Genomic DNA, 20,598 nt, shown 5'->3' with positions numbered 1-20,598 from the left:
CCGGGAGCTCCAATCAAAATAATCTACATAGTCTGCTCATTCTAATGCATAATGTAAACCCAGAGATCCCGATTGTAGTGGCCGCATTGGATGCCGAGAAGGCCTTTGACTCAGTGGAATGGCTGTTCCTATTTGAGGTCCTTCGGGTGAGTATAGGCACCTCCTTCCTACAGTGGATAAGCCTCCTATACACTACCCCAAAGCCACAGGGTACACCAACTGTATGCAATTGGATGCTATATATCCGTCACGGGATACCCGACGGGGCTGCCCCTTCTCACCCATACTATTTGCTCTAGCGGCTGAACCATTGGCCTGTGCATTGCATGAATACCACGCTCATAGAGGAGTAAAGATTAATTCCCACAACTTCATTATTTCCCTGTATGCAGATGACATGTTGCTGTATGTTGTGTATGTCAAATAACCTAAAAAGAATTTACAACCTACCGTGGATGAGATTGCGGATTTTGGAGAACTCTCAGGCTTACGGATCAACTGGGATAAATCGGAGGTCCCCCCCCCCCGCCGCCTAGCGTCGATCAGCATGACATTGGTGAGGCCTTTGGGTGGTGCCTTCAAGGTATTCGGTACCTGGGCATACGGGTGTCCTCATCCCCAGTGGCATTATACAAAGACAATCATGCAGTTGTACTGGAGAAGCTGGACCACAGGGTGGACGCGTGGATCCGCTTGCCCATTTCCCAGGCAGCCAGGATCTTGCTTGCTAAAATGATGATCATGCAAACATTTTTATGTATGTTCAATAACCTCCTGATCTGGCCCCTGCTGGGCTTCCGATCACGGCTCAGGAGCCTGATGACCCGATTAATTTGGGCCGGCAGACAGGCCCGGATATCGTTTGATACATTGACTCGACCTTATGAACAAGGGAGACTAGATTTCCCAGACCTATTTGTGTATTTCCTGGCGGCGCTCTTCAGTATTCAGTCTGGTGGTGGTCCCCCTCAGTGGAACTCCGCAAACCCTCCTCTAGCAGGAGAGCTTACAACCCAATGACATAAGAGGGCTGCTGTGGGGCACCCCGGAGAGGCATTCAAGAACCGAGGTACAGCCCCTCAGTCTTACATGTACAGCCTGGGATCAACTGGGGCACTGGGAGGGATTGACCCAATGGTAATCCCCTCTGATGGCTATATACCAAGTTAGTGGTATACCACTCACCCCTGAGGAGATTTTCCGGGAACATTTTGTAAAATTGAAGGTCCCCACTCTAGAGGACTTGGGCCTGAATTGAAAGTTTATCACATGGAAGGAACTGAGGGGTAGAAGAGTGTGGATGCCAAACCCCATGCTTTTGTACTTCCGCCTCCGTGAGGTACTTCGATCCACATGGCCTGACTTTCCAAGCGTGCCTACAATCCCCCTTTTAATGCTGTATGACACCTCACCAACCACAAGCAAGCTGGTCTCCTCTTTATACAAGATTATCCGGTGGTCTCACTGACGCACCCATGCAGGCAATTACATGAGCAAGTGGAAAACCACCCTAGGAAAGAAACGGACCACAGAACAATGGAAAATCATGTGCACACAAACCCGATCCATATCGATAAATAACTGGTTTCGTTTGATACATTTTACTTAAAGCAGATGTATTACTCCCCAGCCCGCCTGCTAGTGTTTACCCAGGAAAAGTCCCCTAGTTGTAAAAGATGCAGTGAGAACCCAGCAGACTTCTAATGTGGCCTGGTCTTGCCCCTGAATGCAGGCTCTCTGGAACAAAATTGAGGAGACAATCTCCCAGATGTTGAACGTTCATGCACGTCACTCCCCAGAATTGTGGCTGCTGGCGCTGGTGGAGGAAGGGTTCTGTGCCGAGAAATGACTGGAGGAATGGCGTCCATTGGCCAGATCACTTATAGGCAAAACATGGGGAATAGGTAGGGCCCCTAGCTATCACGAAAGGCTCAAGTACATGTCGATGTGCAAGAGGAAGGAAACACAATATGCGCATACCCTCCCCTCCAGCATTAGACTACTACAATATCAGGGCCCCTTTCAGATCATATATGCTCACAAGAGGAGAGAACTCCCCATGCCCCCCCCCCCACAGTGTGCGCCCCAGACGAGATCTACTACTACACGGTTATGGTGACCTGGTTGTGAATTGAGCACTCGCTGTCCGGTATCTATTGAATCACATTCCATGGTGTGCCTAACGAATGTTACAGGATATTATTGACTATTCACCTGTATTAAGTGATATTGTACCTGCAAGGATATTCTGAGGCAGAGGCCTCCGCTTCAAGGACACAGACTAGCTCGTGTGGTGAGGTTACCATCCTTTTTTTTCCCCCTTTGGTCTCTTTTTTCTATTGTCGCCCTATGGTGTCTTGGCGAGGGGAGGCTGGGTGGGGTACGGGGGTGATGGCCCATTTACAGTTCTCAGTGTTTGAGTTCCATTGGATATGCCAATGAAAACTGCCTTTTTTTTTTTTTTTTAAAGGCACTTCTTGTGATTGCATTGTTATGGCAGATCTACATAGAAGCAAGCAAGTCTGCTTCTTTCTGGGGCTCTCTCTCCATCTATGCAACAGAAGTCACCAATCTGGGAGCTGCAGCCAGTTTTATGCACTGCAGGGATTTCTTTGTGGATAAATGGCAGTCTAGATTGGTGCTTGGTCCTCTTTGTCATGGATAACTGCCAGGCTTCAGTGCATCCCACTCGGTACAGGGGGGCGCCGGCATCCCAAGGAATGGTGTGGGGCCCTTTCACCAGGCAAAAGGAAATGGCAGTAGGAATCCACAGCTCTTTCCACCCCACAGGCATCCAATAGTGCAGTAGACATCACTACTAGCGCCACAGGCAAAATGCAGAGTGTAGGAAAGTCCCTCGATGCTCTCACCAGAAAAATACAACCCACTAGGGGAAAAGGCCCAATGCACCTCTTGCCAGGATAACCAGGTTTATTTCCATACAAAAGGAAAAAGCGCCGGAAAGAACTCTGCTGCTGCAGAACGTTCTGCCGAAATCTGCATGAGCAGTACATTATAAAGGTACACAGCGGCACACAGTAGAAACCCACGCAGTTGGTTGGTTCGAACCTACACACAGGCTCCCTGCTCCATAGGGGATGCTAGGCCATTGGACCCAGCCCTGTCCATCATCTTCCACGTGGGTGATTCTGCACTCATTGGTCGCAACCTGTGCAATTAGCAATGTATTTGTAAACTAAGAAACATCTCTATCTATGTAACAGTGTACCTGATACAAGCAGACAGGGGCCCCGGGGTAAAGCCGAGATCATACTAACCCACACACTTCACTCACTCCCATACAGACTGGCACCCCTCCAAGGTCTTCCAGCCTCATTCTGGGCTATAATGTCATCCCTCCCAGCACCTCACAGCACAAATCATGTGACCTAGAAGTGAAGGCAGGAAAGCCTTGATTTCTGATCTTTTGATTGATCACGGGTCCAACAGGTTTATGATAAGTGATCTGGGGCTGGCTGGGGGTCCTAAAGCTGGGGCATTTGGGTGCTATAACTTGGAATTGGGAGTGATGGGGGTCGGAGGCCCATGCCCTCCTTCTCGTCAGATCGTATTCTGCACAAACACTCAGCCCTCCTCCCACATTCTTCCTAGGTCGGGAAGATTGGCAACATTTTCGGACAATGACGGGTTTATGGATCTGTGTAGCTATTTTCTTTCCCATCAGTGCCTGGTATACAACCTATTCCTTTACTCATGTTCGGAGCCTAAGCCTGGGGAACCGACGACCGCTCTGCATTTAAGCTTTGTGCTACAGTATGGCTGCTAATATCTAAAATGGCTGCTATTCCCACATGTGCTCTGCAGCTAGAAAACATGCAATAATGTAATTGTGTAGCAGAGCAGCCTTTCAGGGCAACCACTACCCCCCCCCCCCCCACCAACTCTGCGCTCTGATCGTACCTGTGGCGGCCTTTGCCTTATTCAGAAGTGCTTGGGGGTGCAGAAAGACACTGTCCCCTTACCAACAACAGTAAGCGCACAAGGGATGAGGATATTCGTTCAGAGGCGCTGTATAAACTGCAATCAATATAAGGTGTGCAATGACCCTCAACCAGAAACTGCACATGGCTCTGGAGTCCTCCACAACACCCAGAAGATAAACAACTTCACTGCCTGCTGCCACTCCGTGTGCCGATACACAAATGAAAAAACTCGCACACCCACCTCATGTTCAAGACTCTCTATGGTCTGCTTTATAGCTGGTCTGCAAACCTATTATGCTGATCCCACCTGCAAAGCTATGCTGGCATCTGGACTCCTAGGCTAATATGCCAGGTGTAAGATCCTTACCATACTGCATGTAAGCCCCGCCGTTCCTCCAGGCGGGCGTGATTCAGTATGGCCATGCACCACAATGAGACAAGTTGCCAAGATGGCGGGGTTTTATCTTGTAGTGGACATGCCAGGGGGCGCACACGGAGCCCTTGGCACAGCCTCTGGACATCTCCAGAGCTTGGTTATCTTGCATGCAGGAGCAGGGCAAGAAAAAAGAGCATGTTTCCTGGGGCAGCGTGTCTAGGAGCACCTCATTCCACTCGCCTCCCCCGGTCTCATCCAGCGATTTCCCCTGGATGCCGCCCACGTCCATATGTGCTTGCCTCAGCCTCTGAGGCCGAATCCAGCAGCAAGCACCTCCCGACTCACCAGTCCAGCACGGCTGACCGCCGGGGAATTGGAGTGTCCACAAAAAAATGCTCTCTCCGTGCTGCTCCGGGAGGCATGGACACAGCACTCATTCTCCCCTGCCCGCCTCTCCTCGGCACAGCTGCGCCAGGTACCTGGCAATAAAGTCAGGGACCCACTCATTTCTGTTGGCATCAATTTTGGGGCACTCATACATGGGAGGTACTTCCACCAGTCTACTATAGAGAACCAAGTGCACTCCCAAGCCCAATATCGATAAAGACTGACCTAGAACAAAGATGTCAACATTCCAATGCCACCCCCCTTGCCCAGATCCGCAGGGATGAATTTACACTGAGGTTTGCGCCATAGCTTGCGTTCTATGCCCTCCGGTTGTCCATTTTAGCTACAGGATGATTTATTACCCCTTATTATCCGTTTGCGCCCCCTGCTCATGCCAACCCTCAAAGCAGTGGAATGGTCTTTCGGCATAGATGTGGTGGGAAACCAGTTCTCCAATCCACACCTGCCTGGGCAAATCCCACCTTCCCCGATGGAGATGCAAGGCCACTACTGCATGACGTTTGCCTTGAGACCAAACTATGCTCTTGGGGGCAGCGCGCTGGCAGGGTCATCTCGACCTACTTGGCTGGTTCCGTGTATTTGTGATGGGTAAGGGAATCGTGCATTGGCTATCAAACCAGTGTTCTAGAAAGCTGCTTTGGGCGGTCTCTAAGAACTGCTTAGGAAAGGACTGGAGATGAATCTTAATCTGAGCTCTGAGCCAAACTGCGAACAAAATGGTATGTGATTCGTATTTTGGTCTAGCAACCTGATTGGTCCCCTCATCAACCCGCTAAACGGCCTACTTTCCTTCATAGAATACACGCATCGTTTGAGCTGCACAGTGTAGTGTGCCACGGGAGTAAGGCGCACAAACAATGTTAACAATCCTAAAATGGCCGCTTTGGAATCTGACTGAGCAGGGAGTCGGTGAAACGCTCCCTCCTTGCGCATGGTCAACTATCTGCAAGAAGAGAAAACTGGTTAGTGCAAGATTTTGGAGACCCTCGGTGGTGGTGGTGGGGGGGAGGGGTTTAAGGGGTTATTGCAAGCTCAGGTGAGTGTCGTGGTCAAACAGGAAGGAAGACATCCAAGATTAGGCACGTTGGGGAAAGAATGCATGTCCCATCAAGCAACCAACAGGCCGTGAAAAGTTGAAGGAATGTGAGCACTCAGCCAGAGTGGTTGCGAATGTGGGTAACTGGTGGCAGGGTGAATAGCCAACACGATCAGTGGAGTTACCACGTTCTATCCCACCTTCCAATGATGCCACTCAGCCGAGCAAAGCCAGACTTTGAAGGAAGGGCGGAGGGTTATCGCATGATAATGACCCGCCGACAAGTTCTGGCCCGAGCCACGCTCAGGGCCATACATTGGGCAAACGCCATTATCTGACGTGATACCGACCCATGCCGAGGTATAAAAGATAATTGGCACATGGTGGTAATCGCAATACATGTTTTGCGGTTTTCATTGTGAATGTACTGTATTACTTTAATAGTGAATAAAGTAAAAGGTTGAACATTTAAGATGCAAACTTGCTTATAACCGAGCGGGTTTAACACGATCATGCATTAGGTGTCATGTCAAAGTAAGATTTCTCTAGAGGAAAAAGCATTTTCTCATGTTTTAGATTCCCCTTCGTGTTAAATGGGATGTTGCAGCAAAAAAGCTCCTCAGACAGAGGAAGGGCATTGTTTAAACAAAAAATAGAACACAATATTGCATGAAAACTGCATGGTTTCCCTGTTTTGGAAGCAGACAGAAGGAGACCACCAAAAAACGGAATGCTCAGAATGCGGCACATGCCAGTAGTTCTTGACTGCATTCTGCTTGACTGGGGGGGGGGGGGTCCGGGTCTGGGTCAGGCTGGGACAAGAAATAGGCCCGGTCACTCAGTGTCCCACCTCTCGCCTCACGACCCTTGACCTCTGATGACATCACCAGAAGTGATGTCATTTGACCCCACCCCAAAGTGACATACCGGGAAGTGATGAAACATGACCTTTCACCCCTTGACAAAACAGGAAGTGGCATCAAATAGCATTGTTCCTAAGTACACTACACTACATTACTGTGAATCCAAGCAGACTTCCAAGGCCAAATGATATGTTATTGTATAGCACTTACACTCAAGTTCTTTTTTCATAGAGCAAATATTCATACAATATTACCCAACCTGCGTTGGTACTCATTTATTCACCTAAGAAGGATGAAAGGCGTTTTGGAAAAAAAAAAAAAGGAAAAAGGAAAAAAAAAATTACTTTTTTTCTTCTCCAAACCGGCCTAGGCATGGCCAGAAACCGGACCCCACTCCCAGGGACGTTTTCGCCCCGGCCACGGGCCGAAAAGCCGAGGGGCCAATCCAACCCTGGGGGAGGTTAATAACGATCTCCATGTGCTGACTGGTTTGAAACCTGTCCTGATTGGGGGCAGAGCCGGAGTTGCTTTCAGCCCAGTTGTCTGGTACAGACCGGACGTCATTTCAACAAAATGCCAGGGGTACTGGAAGTGACATCAAATGGCCCTTGACCCCTGACATCACAGGAATTGATGTCATTTGACCCCACCCTGAAGTAACAGCACGGGAAGTGATAGAACCCGACCATTTACCCCTTGACAAAACAGGAAGTGACATCACATAGCGTTGTTTCTAATTATACTATGAAAAATATGGTTACAATATTACTGTAACGTGATATACATTTCATAAAAGAATGGATCACCTTATCTATTGGCAGAAAAAACATGCTATGACTGCAACTTGCGAAAAGCAAAATACATAGTCCGAAATGGATGCTTATTCTTCTCCAAATGCTTTTTGCAGGATTTTGTCTGCGTTTTGAGGTGTTTAAGAACAGACTAAATCAGTGACTCACCCCTTGAAGTGTGCCTGAAATAAACCTTTGAGTTTAGCAATTGTTGCATGGAATTCCAGAAAGACAAATAGCACAAATAGCCACACGGCATTGGCCACAGCCCAGGAGCTTCAATTTGTTTTAAGAAAAAAATATAAAAAAAACGTATTTTTTTTTAAAAGTTTTTTTTAATTTTTTTTTTTAGTGGTAGCAAGGTGGTTGCGATCCCCGAGGCCTCGGGGGGGGGGGGGGGTCGCAAGTGCCTCTTAATGACGGCCCTGCTGGTACAGTTCTTGCCCCCCTGAGATTTTGTTTGTGCAGTTTTTTCTATGCTCTCTTGGGTCAATCGAGAGGGTTTCCAAGAGAGTAACACCACCAATTAACTGCATTGGGTCTACATGAAGGAAGCTTTCCGTCTGAAGACGAAGCATCTTGTTTGGCCCAGTGTTGCGCTTTAGGCGCACAAACATTTATCCAGGTTCTGTCATCACCCCCGGCCGCCTCAAGCCTTATTTCAGCAACATTCAGTCAACTTTAACAAACTTTACTAAATTAAGGTGCTTTTATAAAAGCTTGAAAAAAGGATGAAACCGTGCTTTTAATGTGGGCCCCTGGTACTTGCATGTAACTAGGCCAGCGAGTGACTATACAGCGTGAATAGGTTTCACAGAACCGAAGGGCCACAGAGCCCAAAAGAGATGTGGTGGTGCAAGCCGATATATCGCAGAAAAGACTGAAGTGTTTTTAAAACCTTTTCGAAGGGAATGGAGTTTCATGGCATAAGTCACTTTCACGGTCTGAATGACAGAAGGCCTAGTGAGGTCGTTGTTTTGTCCACCCTTTGTCTCCCCTGCCTTGTCTTGTCGCGCCGAGAAACAATGGTGTACAGGCGCGTTGTAATATCAGGAGTGCAGTTTCCCTTCCCTCCCTGTGTTTGGTTGTCCCTGAACCCTCTTCCTTGCTTATGCATGCTTGTTGAGATTCCCCGTTCCACATGCTGCACAGCCTCAAGCGCGTGCCGTTGGGCCTCAAGCGCGTGCCATTGGGCTGCAAGTGGCCATTGGAGGGGATGTGCTGTTGGGGATCCGTCCTAGAATGGCTGCTAGTACAATGTGGTCCCTGGCGTTGCCAGGATACCTTGAGAACATGGCAATTAAGCTGTCTTACACTGTGGAGAAAGCGATTTGCATATTTTGTTTAATTGTTTTATTCTGCTAAAAAAAAGACCTTCTGCTAAGTGAGTAAATGGAGTATATTTTTATAGCGGGAAACCGTTTTAAGTAGAAGTCTGTCGGGCCCGCTGTGAATTCAAACTCCAAAAGTATGCACAATCTTTCATTTTCATACTGCGTATTCCGGAAAGCATTAACAACACCGCTGTTTGACTAAATTACCTCATGCGTTCCATCTCTCCTGTTCTCTCCTTAGATCATTACCTGTACATACTCAACATTCTCTACAATTGTACTGAATACAAATGACTTATAACTGTAACAGTGCCTCGATGGCCTAGGGTTGTATGTGCGCTTTATAAATGAAATAAACAAATTATTCAAACAGGAGTTGGCACCAAGCGACTTTCCTTCTTTCACTGTACCTCTAGCCTAATTAGTTGTGACTTGCCTTACATGAAATGTGTGCATGTGTAAGCACGGAGTAATGGGTCTGTGAATCAATGTGTGGTAGTTACATTAAAAAGATAATTCTACCAACCAAAAAGCATGAATAGAATGATTTGAATCACTCGTTACCCCTGGCAACTGCTCTGTGCGGCTTTAAATTCCACCATTTCTTAGCTCATCTATGGCATTACACAAGGCGTAGGAGGTGGAGGGGAATGGCAGGCGTGTCCGTTTTGCACCATCCTAAAAGCGGCACCCCAGCCCGAAGGGTAGCTGTTAAGATGGGTCTCCCTGCTGCTTGGGATGCCTGTGGCGGTTTTGCATGTGGTCTTTTCCCTTCTGTAATGACTCTGCAGGCGTAGAACAAGGGTCGGGAGGGATGCGCAGATCATTGCCAGAGGCGAAGATTAATTCTAGGCCTTCAGACTTCAACTCTTGTGTTGTGTTGATGACGCCAGTGGGTGGCATTTTCAGAAGTTCATGCCTGCGAGAGCTACAGAGGGGGGGCCTTTGGAAGGAGGGTGGTTGGTCGGCTGTGCTAGTGTATCTATTGTAATTTGCTTCTGGAGTGCCGTTACCTTTGACGAGTACTGGCTGCAGAGGGCTTCTTGGGACAGCAACCACCGCAGGGTCACCATGCCTTTTGTACAAGCAACCCCAGGCCAGGTTATGTTATGTTAGGAACATTTATAGCGCAACGTACACCAAAAGGCATTGTGGCGCAAGGATAACACACAGAAAACAATAACCAGCCCGAAGCTAAAATAGAAGAGTTTTGAGATGATGGCGGAATTGCAAGTGGTTTTTGGTAAGTCACAAATTCGCTGGGAGATCCTTCCACAGCTTGCTGGCCGCCACTGAGAAGGACCGGCCTCCCACTCTGCTCAAACGAAACCTGGGAACCACAACCAAGCAATCGTGGCTAGAAAAGAAAGCCCTACCTGCAATGTATGGCAGAAACATATCCTGAAGAAAATCTGCACCTACCTTACAATAAGCTCGATGAATCGGGCATAAAGATTTAAAAATGATCCTTTTTTTTCCACTGGAAGCCAGTGAATAAGTAGGAGGTCTGGATTGATGTGAGAATCGTGAGGAGTGGCTGCGGCCACCAGAGCTGCCAAGTTCTGCAACAGCTGAAGGCGATGGATCAACTAGGCTGGGCTAGGAGTGGCTGCGGCCACCAGAGCTGCCAAGTTCTGCAACAGCTGAAGGCGATGGATCAACTAGGCTGGGCTAGGAGTGGCTGTGGCCACCAGAGCTGCCAAGATCTGCAACAGCTGAAGGCGACGGATCAACTAGGCTGGGCTAGGAGTGGCTGTGGCCACCAGAGCTGCCAAGATCTGCAACAGCTGAAGGCGACGGATCAACTAGGCTGGGCTAGGAGTGGCTGTGGCCACCAGAGCTGCCAAGATCTGCAACAGCTGAAGGCGACGGATCAACTAGGCTGGGCTAGGAGTGGCTGTGGCCACCAGAGCTGCCAAGTTCGGCAACAGCTGAAGGCGACGGACCAACTAGGCTGGGTTAGGAGTGGCTGTGGCCACCAGAGCTGCCAAGATCTGCAACAGCTGAAGGCGACGGATCAACTAGGCTGGGCTAGGAGTGGCTGTGGCCACCAGAGCTGCCAAGTTCTGCAACAGCTGAAGGCGACGGATCAACTAGGCTGGGCTAGGAGTGGCTGTGGCCACCAGAGCTGCCAAGATCTGCAACAGCTGAAGGCGACGGATCAACTAGGCTGGGCTAGGAGTGGCTGTGGCCACCAGAGCTGCCACGATCTGCAACAGCTGAAGGCGACGGATCAACTAGGCTGGGCTAGGAGTGGCTGTGGCCACCAGAGCTGCCAAGATCTGCAACAGCTGAAGGCGACGGATCAACTAGGCTGGGTACTAGGAGTGGCTGTGGCCACCAGAGCTGCCAAGATCTGCAACAGCTGAAGGCGACGGATCAACTAGGCTGGGCTAGGAGTGGCTGTGGCCACCAGAGCTGCCAAGTTCTGCAACAGCTGAAGGCGATGGATCACCTAGGCTGGGCTAGATATATAGTACGCGTGGTGTACTTAATCCCTTTCGAGATAGCATAGAAGAGCTAAAGGGCTATGGACTGGAAAGCTGCCCAGAGGAATTACCCATGGTTGTGAATGATTGCATGGGCAGGAATGTTTGAAACCTTAGCAAATGGCACGAAGTTGTAAGCTTGTCTGCATGAACTTCCTCTGCCAGAAAGTAGAATCCTTTTTTTAGATGTATTAAACGTTTTTTTATTTTTTTTATTTAAAAAAAAAGATTTTTAAATTTATGGTAGGAGAATTTTAGGGCACTTTTTACTGTGATAGCGGCAGCAGGTTAGTGTGATAGCATGTTGATGTAAAGCTTAAAGTGTTACAAACTTGCATCTTCAGTGACGGAAGACTTGGACCGGGAGTAGTAATTTAGCATCTGATCGTTAACAATACCTGGGGACGCCGGGCACACAGGAAAAAATACACACACACATCTTTTTATTTTAATTTGTCTCCTTTTATACTGCTCCTTTGTGTCTCGTTATGTCACAATTTGAAATTGTAATTGAAAGTGATTTTGTATTTATATGTTTGTATATATGTAATTTTTGAAAAGTTGATTGATTTCAGCTGAATCAAAATAAAATTAAAAAAATACACACACAAATCTGATTACTGGTGGCAGTTTATATCATGCCATGTTCTTCTGGGAGTCCACAACTCTGTGCAACAAGGTGCGCTTTGGCTTACTTTTTCATATTTTTTGGGGGGGGGGTATATGCATGTGAAAATAATTTGGAAATGAATTGACATTCAGCGTGTGTGGCACTTTAGGGCAGAATTGCAAATAACTGGAATCGTAGCCTAGTATTGGTGTAAGCACGTTTTACTTTTGATTCTGTGACTGTTTCTCCTTTGAAATTCTTCCTACACTTAAAAACCCGAGACAAATTAAAAATAGAGGCACGGGTCCCATGGAACAACCCAGAAGACGGGTGTATAACAAGATTGTTGTATTGCATTTTTTCTGTTTTTGTTATGTTGCTCTAGTGGTGCACGATTGCAGTTCCAATGTGGCTTGTCTTCATTTCATTTTTTTGTCTTTTTTTTGTTGTTTTTTTGTTTTATTGCTGAGTTGGTTTATGCCTCCGTGCACAGCATGTAAAAAAATAAATAAAAAAAAAACACCTCTGCATGGCCGGGGGAATATTTTTCGCAACTGTTACAAGTCCAACACCAATGTGTGATGCAAGTTGTGCAATTTAGCGACACTGGTGCAAAATAACACAAAACTGTTGGAATTATCTCAATGTGTAGGACGGTTTGCAGTTAGTGCAGTTTATGCAGTTTGACCCAGAATTTAGACCGATTTGTGAAAGGTTGTATGATGCATGCAGTTTTTTGTAGCATCCACTAAACTTAACATGCCATTATTCATTCACAAGACTTCATTTAGCAAGAAATATGTATTCTAAATGATGCTTAGAGTAATATGAACGGTATTCAACCTGATTCTGATAAAAATCTTTAGCAATTCACATATTTCGACAACTGCTGCATATCTTTTGAGAATTTGCTATACTAATCGAATTGTGTCTAATCCCTTTCACAGGTGATCATAAACAGCACGATTTCACCTAATATGACTTTTACAAAAACCTCCCAAAAGTTTGGCCAGTGGGCAGACAGCAGAGCGAACACAGTCTTCGGCTTGGGGTTTTCTTCGGAACAGCAGCTTGCCAAGGTAAGGAAGCACTCTGAAAAATGTCTGCATATTTAAAAACAAAGCCACAGCTTGTCATACAAGACCCAGCATGTACGATGACTTTGTATTAGAAAGTGGCAGTACAAAATCTTATAGCTGGGAGGAGAATTGAGGGACAACTGGTATGTCGACCTAGAGTCTTTCTTCACTGTCTATTATGTTTGCATTTGTGTTTTATTTCTGGACCGCATGCTTACTACTGCACACCAATATACTGCAGAACCAAAGGAAGGTATGAAGAGTGTCAGATTATCCCTCATCAATGTAGTTGGGGTAGTCTTAAGCAAATAACAGACCGCCGGCCACACCACCTATTAATAATTGTCAATTTTGTTACAAAACATATTACTACAATTCATTCACAATAATGATCACAGAAAATACTAAAACCTAAAAACAATTCAATAATGTATTCACATATACACAAAAATGCATAAAGCAAGCATCATTTCCATTGCCACTTCAGTTTGGTATCACACTAGGGTAGGTTTTTTCCTTCTTTAAAAAACACTATTTACATGCTATGTTAGTAGCCCAACTTGTATACGTTTCTGACCTGGTGGCTCAAATCTGCCGGACTTTCATCAGACTCATTCTGAAATTTATTTTGTACACCATGTGGCGGACGGAGACTGGTCATGAACCTCTCTCTGGTCTTTGATGAGGCTCCCTAGCGGGACAAAGACACACATTTCTTTCATAAGCTACACAGGGTCTTATGAGAGACCCTCTCCTTCTGGGTTGAACGCCCACTGACTGATTCAACTTCACCTCTCTTTGATAGGCCTTACATTGCATCTCTGCCTCCATCTGCCCTCTGCTTGCCTTCCTACATTGCCAGTTATGTTAACTACACCAGCTGGGGCATCGCAGTGCTGAAGCTGAAGGCAGGATTGAGAAAAGGAACGAAAAAGAACAAAGCAACGTAGGCCGAAAATAAAAAATGCTTTGATAGCACCCCTATCATGGATGCTCTGAAGGGGAGATAATTCCCCCAAAAAAGCTGCAGAAACAGGAGCGGCCCCCACACGGGAGCCCTTAACACACGGTACAGCAATGCAGAGAGGACGTGGGGGGGACATAGCAAACACCTTTATTCTGCAAGGTCTCTATGCCAACTTCATGGAAGGCGCAGTGTACAAAGCAGAGAGCCTTACTTTTGGCCTGATTGTCCGACAGCCAGTGCAGGGATTTAAGAATAGCCCAGGCAGAAGCAAGACGAGAAGCACCAGTGGCTAAGCGAGCCACAGACTTTTGGTGGAGCTGGAGATGACGAAGAAGATAACTGGGTTGGGCTAGGTAAAGAGAATTACAATAATCGAGAGAGCCCAAAACCAGAGAAGAAACAACTAAGGGACAGAATGTAGAGGGAAAGCACTTTCAGCAAAATCTGGAGTTTGAAATGGATGGCTTGACAGACCGCGCTCACCTGGGACAGCATGGAAGGAGAGGCTGACAGCTTGACTCCAAGGTTTATCACCACTGTAGAAGTTGGTGGCAAGGGGCCAAGCTCATATCGTCAGAAGGCAGAGAACTAGGGTGAAGCATCGGCAGGCGGGGGTGGGGGGCACTGACAAGAAGAACCTCAGTCTTAGCACTGTTAAGCCTGAGCCAATTGTGGCCCATCCAGCAGGCAGGAATCGTAGAGAGGCATAGGGGACAGTGTTCGGCCATAGGTGGGAGGGCCAAATCAAGTCACATAAGGATCTGGGTGTGGTCCGCATATGAATAGCACCGAAAACCAAAGGAGTGACTCAGAAATAAGGGGCTGGATATAAACATTAAAGGGGAGAGGGTAGAACCCTGGGGGACAACACAGGTGAGGGGAGGGGAAGATGTGGCAAAAGGAGAAAGAAGCTATTGGGAACGGTCCGAGTCAAACTATTCAAACCAGTCGATGATCTGACCGGAGACCCCCACCGATGATGATCTCTGTATCAGGATAGCATGGCCAATGGTATTAAATGCAGGAGAGAGATCTAGGAGGATCAGAGCTCTGATACCACCCTGATCTACAATCTGCGCCAGATCATCCATGGGAGATACCAGTGCGGATTCCGTACCCTGACCAGGCCTGAACCCTGACTGCAAAGGGATCAGAGGGTGCACATCGTCTAAAAATTAGCAGAGAAGGGGGTGACCAGAGATTCTAACCATTTTATGGGGAAAGCAAGAATTAAGAGGGCAGAAGTTAGAGGGAAGGGTCCAAGTTATGATTTTTAAGAAGAGGAATCGCCAACGCGTGCTTAAGTGCAGGGGGGGATAAAACTGTTAAGACAGATTTACCGCTGACGACACCAAGGTCGAAATGTGGGGAATAATCTTTCAGCATGCAAAGAGGGATAGGGTCCGCTGGGGAGATGGATTTCAAACCCTGAGTGGCCAAACCAATTTCAGCTTGCGTAAAGATTGGAAAGTCTCATCAGGAGTGAAGGGGTTGGGGGACTCAAAAGTGGAAGGCGCTACCGAAGACCCGTGGGGCCAAAGAAACAGAAATCCTCTGTTGGATAGTGCAAATATTATCCTGAAAGAAAGTAGAAAGAGATGTGCACACATGTTGAGCGCGTATAACCCTATTAGGTTGCAGCAGGGCGTTGCGTCATTGGTCCAGCCTCACTACGTGGGGAGTTCAGTTTCCCCCTCTGTACTGCTGAATGTGGGGTGATGTCCAAGTCCAATCCCATGCACCAGTGACAGCATTGTTGCTTGCCTCCAACCTTTATGGGCAACCATCTCTCTCAGCCAGACTAGATGCTTGGCCTGCTCTGCCCAAATCCTGGAGCTTTGCCCCTCCCACTGGCTACTCCAGTTTGCGTGCCTGATCCTCCTGAAAGTTACCCGCACCCTCCTCCCCTCCCCCTTGGATCCAGCTGTTTTTTTCCTGTGCTGTCACAAGCACCAAAAAGAGAAGACACTGATCTCATGATGCAGAGAAGACTTCCATAGCCAACCCGGCCCTTGGAATTTTATTTGTTCAAGTGTCTGATAAAGGAGTAGATTTTTATTTATTGTTGGCTTGTTAGAGTAAAATGCTGTTTCAAAGCACCCACAGGGCGAGGAGAGGGAAGAAGGGAGTGAAATACACTACAACACAATATTTAATACGGCAGTGAAGGGAAAAGGAAGAAAGGGCAAACCTACTATGCCTTGTGAGTATTCAGGATGTGCAAGTGCAGCAAGGAAGTGGGCAGAGGGCGTAAGTGCTGGGGAGTCCGAGCTCATAGGTGAGCCAAGATGAAGTGCTTGAGTTTTTGAGTGCTACACGGCCTGGGGCCACGTTGGAAGTAAATGCGAATTTCCAGGGCAGAGGGTGTGCCAAGGCAAGTGCTGAGGGTAGAAAGGAGCTGGGCCGATTGGGTGTGGGAGGTCAGGGGCCCCAAGGATGCATAAGGCCCCTGGACATCAATCACAGCAACTGTGGGATTAGCAGAGCAGAGTGTAAGGGAAGGAGGAGTAAAGAGGAAAGTCTTGAGTAGCTTTTGGAATTTAGGAAAGTCCTGCTCAAGTTGGAGAGGCAGGGGTAGGCTGTTCCATAGGAGGGGGCCAGCTGGGGAAAGCGATTAACCACCTGCCCTCTGTTTAGCAAAATTCTTTACACACAGAGAATAGATGCCAGAGGAATGTAGTGGTCTAGAGGGAGAGTATTTAGGAAGATAAAGTTGTAGATGGTGTGCTCCCTGGGCCCAGCCAGCCTTGTGGATGATGCAGATCCATGCAGCAACTGGGAACCAGTGAAGACTTTTTAGGGCAGGAGAGATGCAGTCCCTGGGTTTAAGGCCAAGGATATGTCTTGCTGCCCTATTCTGGATTAGCTGGAGGGGTCGCAGAGTTGAAGAGGTAGATTCAGGAGGAGGCTGTTGCAATACTCTATCCTAGAGAGGACCAGGGCTCGGGTAGCATTAAGCCTCTGGGGGAAGTGAGAAAAGAGAAAAATCCTTTGAGAAGGAAGAGCTGAAAGTGGGACTTCTTGGCAATATCCTGAGTGTGAGGGACGAAGGGGAGAGAGGAGTTAAAGATGACTCCAAGGTTTCTGGCTTCAGAGGAAGGAACAGGGTGAGAGCCCAAGTAAGAAGGCCAGTGTGAAGGGAATTAGGGAGCAGGGATCCTGATGGGAAAGATCTCAGTTTTACAGGCGTTGAGGCAGAGATCGTTGGCCGTGCCCCAGGACTGGATGGCAGATAGGCAGTCAGGGATGATGGAGGGTGTAAGAGGGTCATCAGGAAGTTTGAAAAAGAGCCGTCATCTGCGTAACACTGGAAGTTGGAGGAGAAGGAGATGAGGCATGCAAGCTGAGCAAGGCAGATGTTAAAGAGCCAAGGGGAGAGGCTAGAACCATGGGGGAGAAGGAAATGCAAGAGAAGGTGGCCAGGATGTTTTGGGGAGAGCGGTCAGTTAGGACAGATGTGAACCAATACAGTGCCCGTTCTGAGATACCAAGGGTATCGTGGAGCCTTTGTATGAGGCGGGATGGTTGACTGAGTCAAAGTCAGAGGAGAGATCAAGAAGGATGAGGACAGCAAGGTAGTGGGAATGCAGGGTTGCGAGCACTTCTTCACAGGTGTTCAAAAGAGCAGTTTCTGTGTTTCTGGATTCTCTGAATCCAGTTTGATGATCGTGGAGACCACCAACACGTTTGGTGTGGGAGTTGAGGCAATGCCAGCTTCTCCAGGAAGGAGATGATGGAGATGGGGAGGTAGTTGGCAGTCATGTAGGGTCTGCTGAAGGTTTTTTCAGGAGTGGGCGCACAAGGAAGAGCTTAAGGGAGGAGGGGAAAGATCCAGTGTCAAAAGAGTGATTGCAGAAATTCGCGAGTGCGGTGGCAAGAGAGCCAATGTTATCCTTCATGGTCCTGGATGAGCAAGGGAAAACCTGTTTAGAAGAGACCTTCATGGAGCGGACAACTCTGGTAACTGCTTCAGGTGTGACAGGGGAGAAGGAGGAATGATGAGGGTGATGAAGGGCCAAGGGGGTGTGGGATGGGTTGGGAGGGTGCATAGCAAGGGTGTTCAGGATGTCCTGAGTTTTCGTGGCGAAGTGTCTGGTCAGTGTGCATTGCAGAGGCCCTGGGAAGGAGAAGGGGGAGGAGGAGACTGAGGAAGGGTTGGCTAGTTCTCTGCAGATCTTGAAAAGTTCAGCTGTGTTGTTGGCTTCACTGGAAACCCGTGCCTGTAGGTGAGCTCTTCGCTTGGCACAGATGGATAGTCTGTATTGCCTTGGAGCAGGCAGCTGGCCAGTTTGTCAGAGGATGAGCCTGAGGTTTGCCACTTCGTCTGCCACCCTGCACTTTTGTTTCAGGGCCATAAATTGAGTCGTGCCAGGTGTTACGCTTAGAGACGGGTTTCAGGCTGATCCTCATGACTGGTGCAAGAATGTCCATAATATTGGTGATGTAAAGGTGGAGGTTGCCGAGAGCAGAGTCGGAGGTAGTATCAGAGTTATGGGGTTAAGGGCGGATGAAGGTGGAAGCAAAGGTAGAAGCTGACACTCGTTTCATCGGGCGGATGTTACTGACTGAGGTTGGCAGGGCTTCATGGGGGTGGGGGGGTGGTCAGAGTCCCAAAGGGACCCAGGTGGGGGTAGAGGAGAGAATGGTATGACCAGCAGAGGGTGACTGGTGGGGTGTGGGGGGGCAGGTCAGAGTAAGTTTGGGAAGATGTTGCGAGTAGTGCTGGGGGAAGCTAGTGACCCATCAGAGGGCTGAAGGGTGGGCAATGCAAACCTTTACTATCTACCAATGGGTATTCGCAAACATTTGCAAGTGCATTTCCACATTTAACGGTGTAGTTCACGTGCACCTCATTGAAGAGGCCCAAGTGGCTGAAAAAAGGAATCGCATTTTTCAATTTGCATGCAAATTAAAGAAAAGAAAGTCCATACATTTAGTTCAATTCCCAAATGCACTGCTACTGTGTAACATGCACCTTGCTGAAACAGAGGCCATCATTATTAGGCAATCCCTAGCACGAGCATAGATTGGGGGTCAATGTCATTACATCGGATGGAGGCTCAATCTGCAGTTAAAGGTCACCACAATCCCTTGAGTCGCTGCGTTGCAAGGTTGACACGAAATCTAGAAATGTGGCTTTTCCTCTGGAGGTGTTTTGCTCAATAGTCAATTTTAGGGTTTTTAAGTTGAGATTGCATTGCCTCCAACCAGGAATAGGGGAGGGGGTGCAGTGAAATCAAAGCTATGGAAACCATAGCAGCCATGCCTGCCATCCCTTAAGCATGATTCTCCAGAAGGTTCTGCGGGAGTTGAGAAATGTGGTGTGAGGGGCTGCCAGCTAGGGTTCTGCTCACCTTAATCCATCTGCTTTACCCAGTACCACCACGTCCTGGATTCCATTTTCCTGGGTTACCCCTGGTCTTGTACTGAGCAGAAGACACTGGCAGGGCGTTCCCTTACGTATACCGTTGTTTTATCAAAGTAAATTGCTTTGTGATACTGCACTTCAGCCAAGTAACTTTGTGGGGAAGTACACATCTACTAACTGATACTGGGGTGTGGAAATTGTGGGCAGAGGTGGGATTGTGAATGATATGTGTGGGGGGTGGAACCTAAAAAACAAAACAAAGTTATTTTGTCAAAGTGAATTACCACAAAGTAATTGGACTTCGATACAACAACTTGGGTCCATTGGCCCTGGTTCCTCTGCTTTGTATATGTGGTAGGGGAGGGTTTGAGAAACACCTTGGCTGATAGATCTGCAGGCCCCCATTCAGTCACCGGTTGGAATACCGGCAAGTCTGACTCTTCCCTTCTGATGTCCATAAACTGAGTACCATCAATGGGTCACAGTAACCCCTCTTGCTGCACTAGAAAGGGTGAGAAATCTGCTATGAAATGAGAGATGGAAACAGTGTGGCAGGGAGGCTCTGCCTCAATGGACAATATAGAGCTGATTGATTATTTCATTAAAGTATCTTCGTGCTGGAGAGGCAGTAACTTGTCTCAGGAGGACTTGCTTTGGAAGTAAGACGACGGGGAGCAACACAGGTTCGATCCCCGGGTCCGTGTTTAGAAACCTCTGGGGATTAAGCGCGTTCAAAATAACCAATTATAACTGCGTCAGAAACCTACTTCAAACAATAACAGTTACTATGCTGCAATGGCACTGAGAAGTGAAGACCACACAATCTTTGGTTTTGCATCCTTAAATGAATCGAGGGGGATCTTCTACACGAACAGGACAATTTGAATGCATTTGTGTGTTTTGGAGCTTGAAAGCCAAGTTCTCATCTCCTGATGGGCCCAGTGTGTATGGCCATGAGGAAGACCCTGCAGCAGGTATTGATTAGTTCCTTCTCTAACGCAGGAAAGGACATATTTAGCTTTTAATTTTCAAAACCACACCGAAGCCTGGGTGGGCAAGCTAAGATGTACGTGCTCTGTGGCAGTTATCACCATAGCAACCCCCCCTACTCAGCAGGTCCCCGTGCATGCGCGCAGACTCACGCCTAGATTAGAAGATCATCCAAATGTTGTCGCTTGAGCGTAAAGTGATTTCTGGATATTCACACTGTCGAAAGGATGGGCAAATTGCAGGAACTAAGTCTGGGAATCCAAATGCGTTCTAATTGGAAGGCCATTCTCACAAGGCTGGTCGGAGGTGACTAGGTTTATTCTATAACCAGTTTATATTATAA

The 20,598-nt window shown here is 47.7% G+C and overlaps 1 protein-coding gene across 1 annotated transcript in view; it reads left to right on the top strand.

The window, feature by feature from the left end:
* The window catches only part of HOMER2 (homer scaffold protein 2), a 303,905-nt gene that overhangs the window by 156,644 nt on the left and 126,663 nt on the right, over positions 1 to 20,598 (top strand). The window contains exon 3 of the mRNA XM_069624981.1: positions 12,799 to 12,930. Coding sequence (XP_069481082.1) covers positions 12,799 to 12,930 — 132 coding nt within the window. The remainder of the gene's footprint in view (positions 1 to 12,798; positions 12,931 to 20,598) is intronic.

This window comes from Ambystoma mexicanum, chromosome 11 (genome assembly GCF_040938575.1).
Source record: "Ambystoma mexicanum isolate Mex_15411 chromosome 11, UKY_AmexF1_1, whole genome shotgun sequence".
In the NCBI taxonomy this organism is placed as follows: domain Eukaryota; kingdom Metazoa; phylum Chordata; class Amphibia; order Caudata; family Ambystomatidae; genus Ambystoma; species Ambystoma mexicanum.
This window is presented reverse-complemented; position numbering and strand designations above follow the sequence as displayed.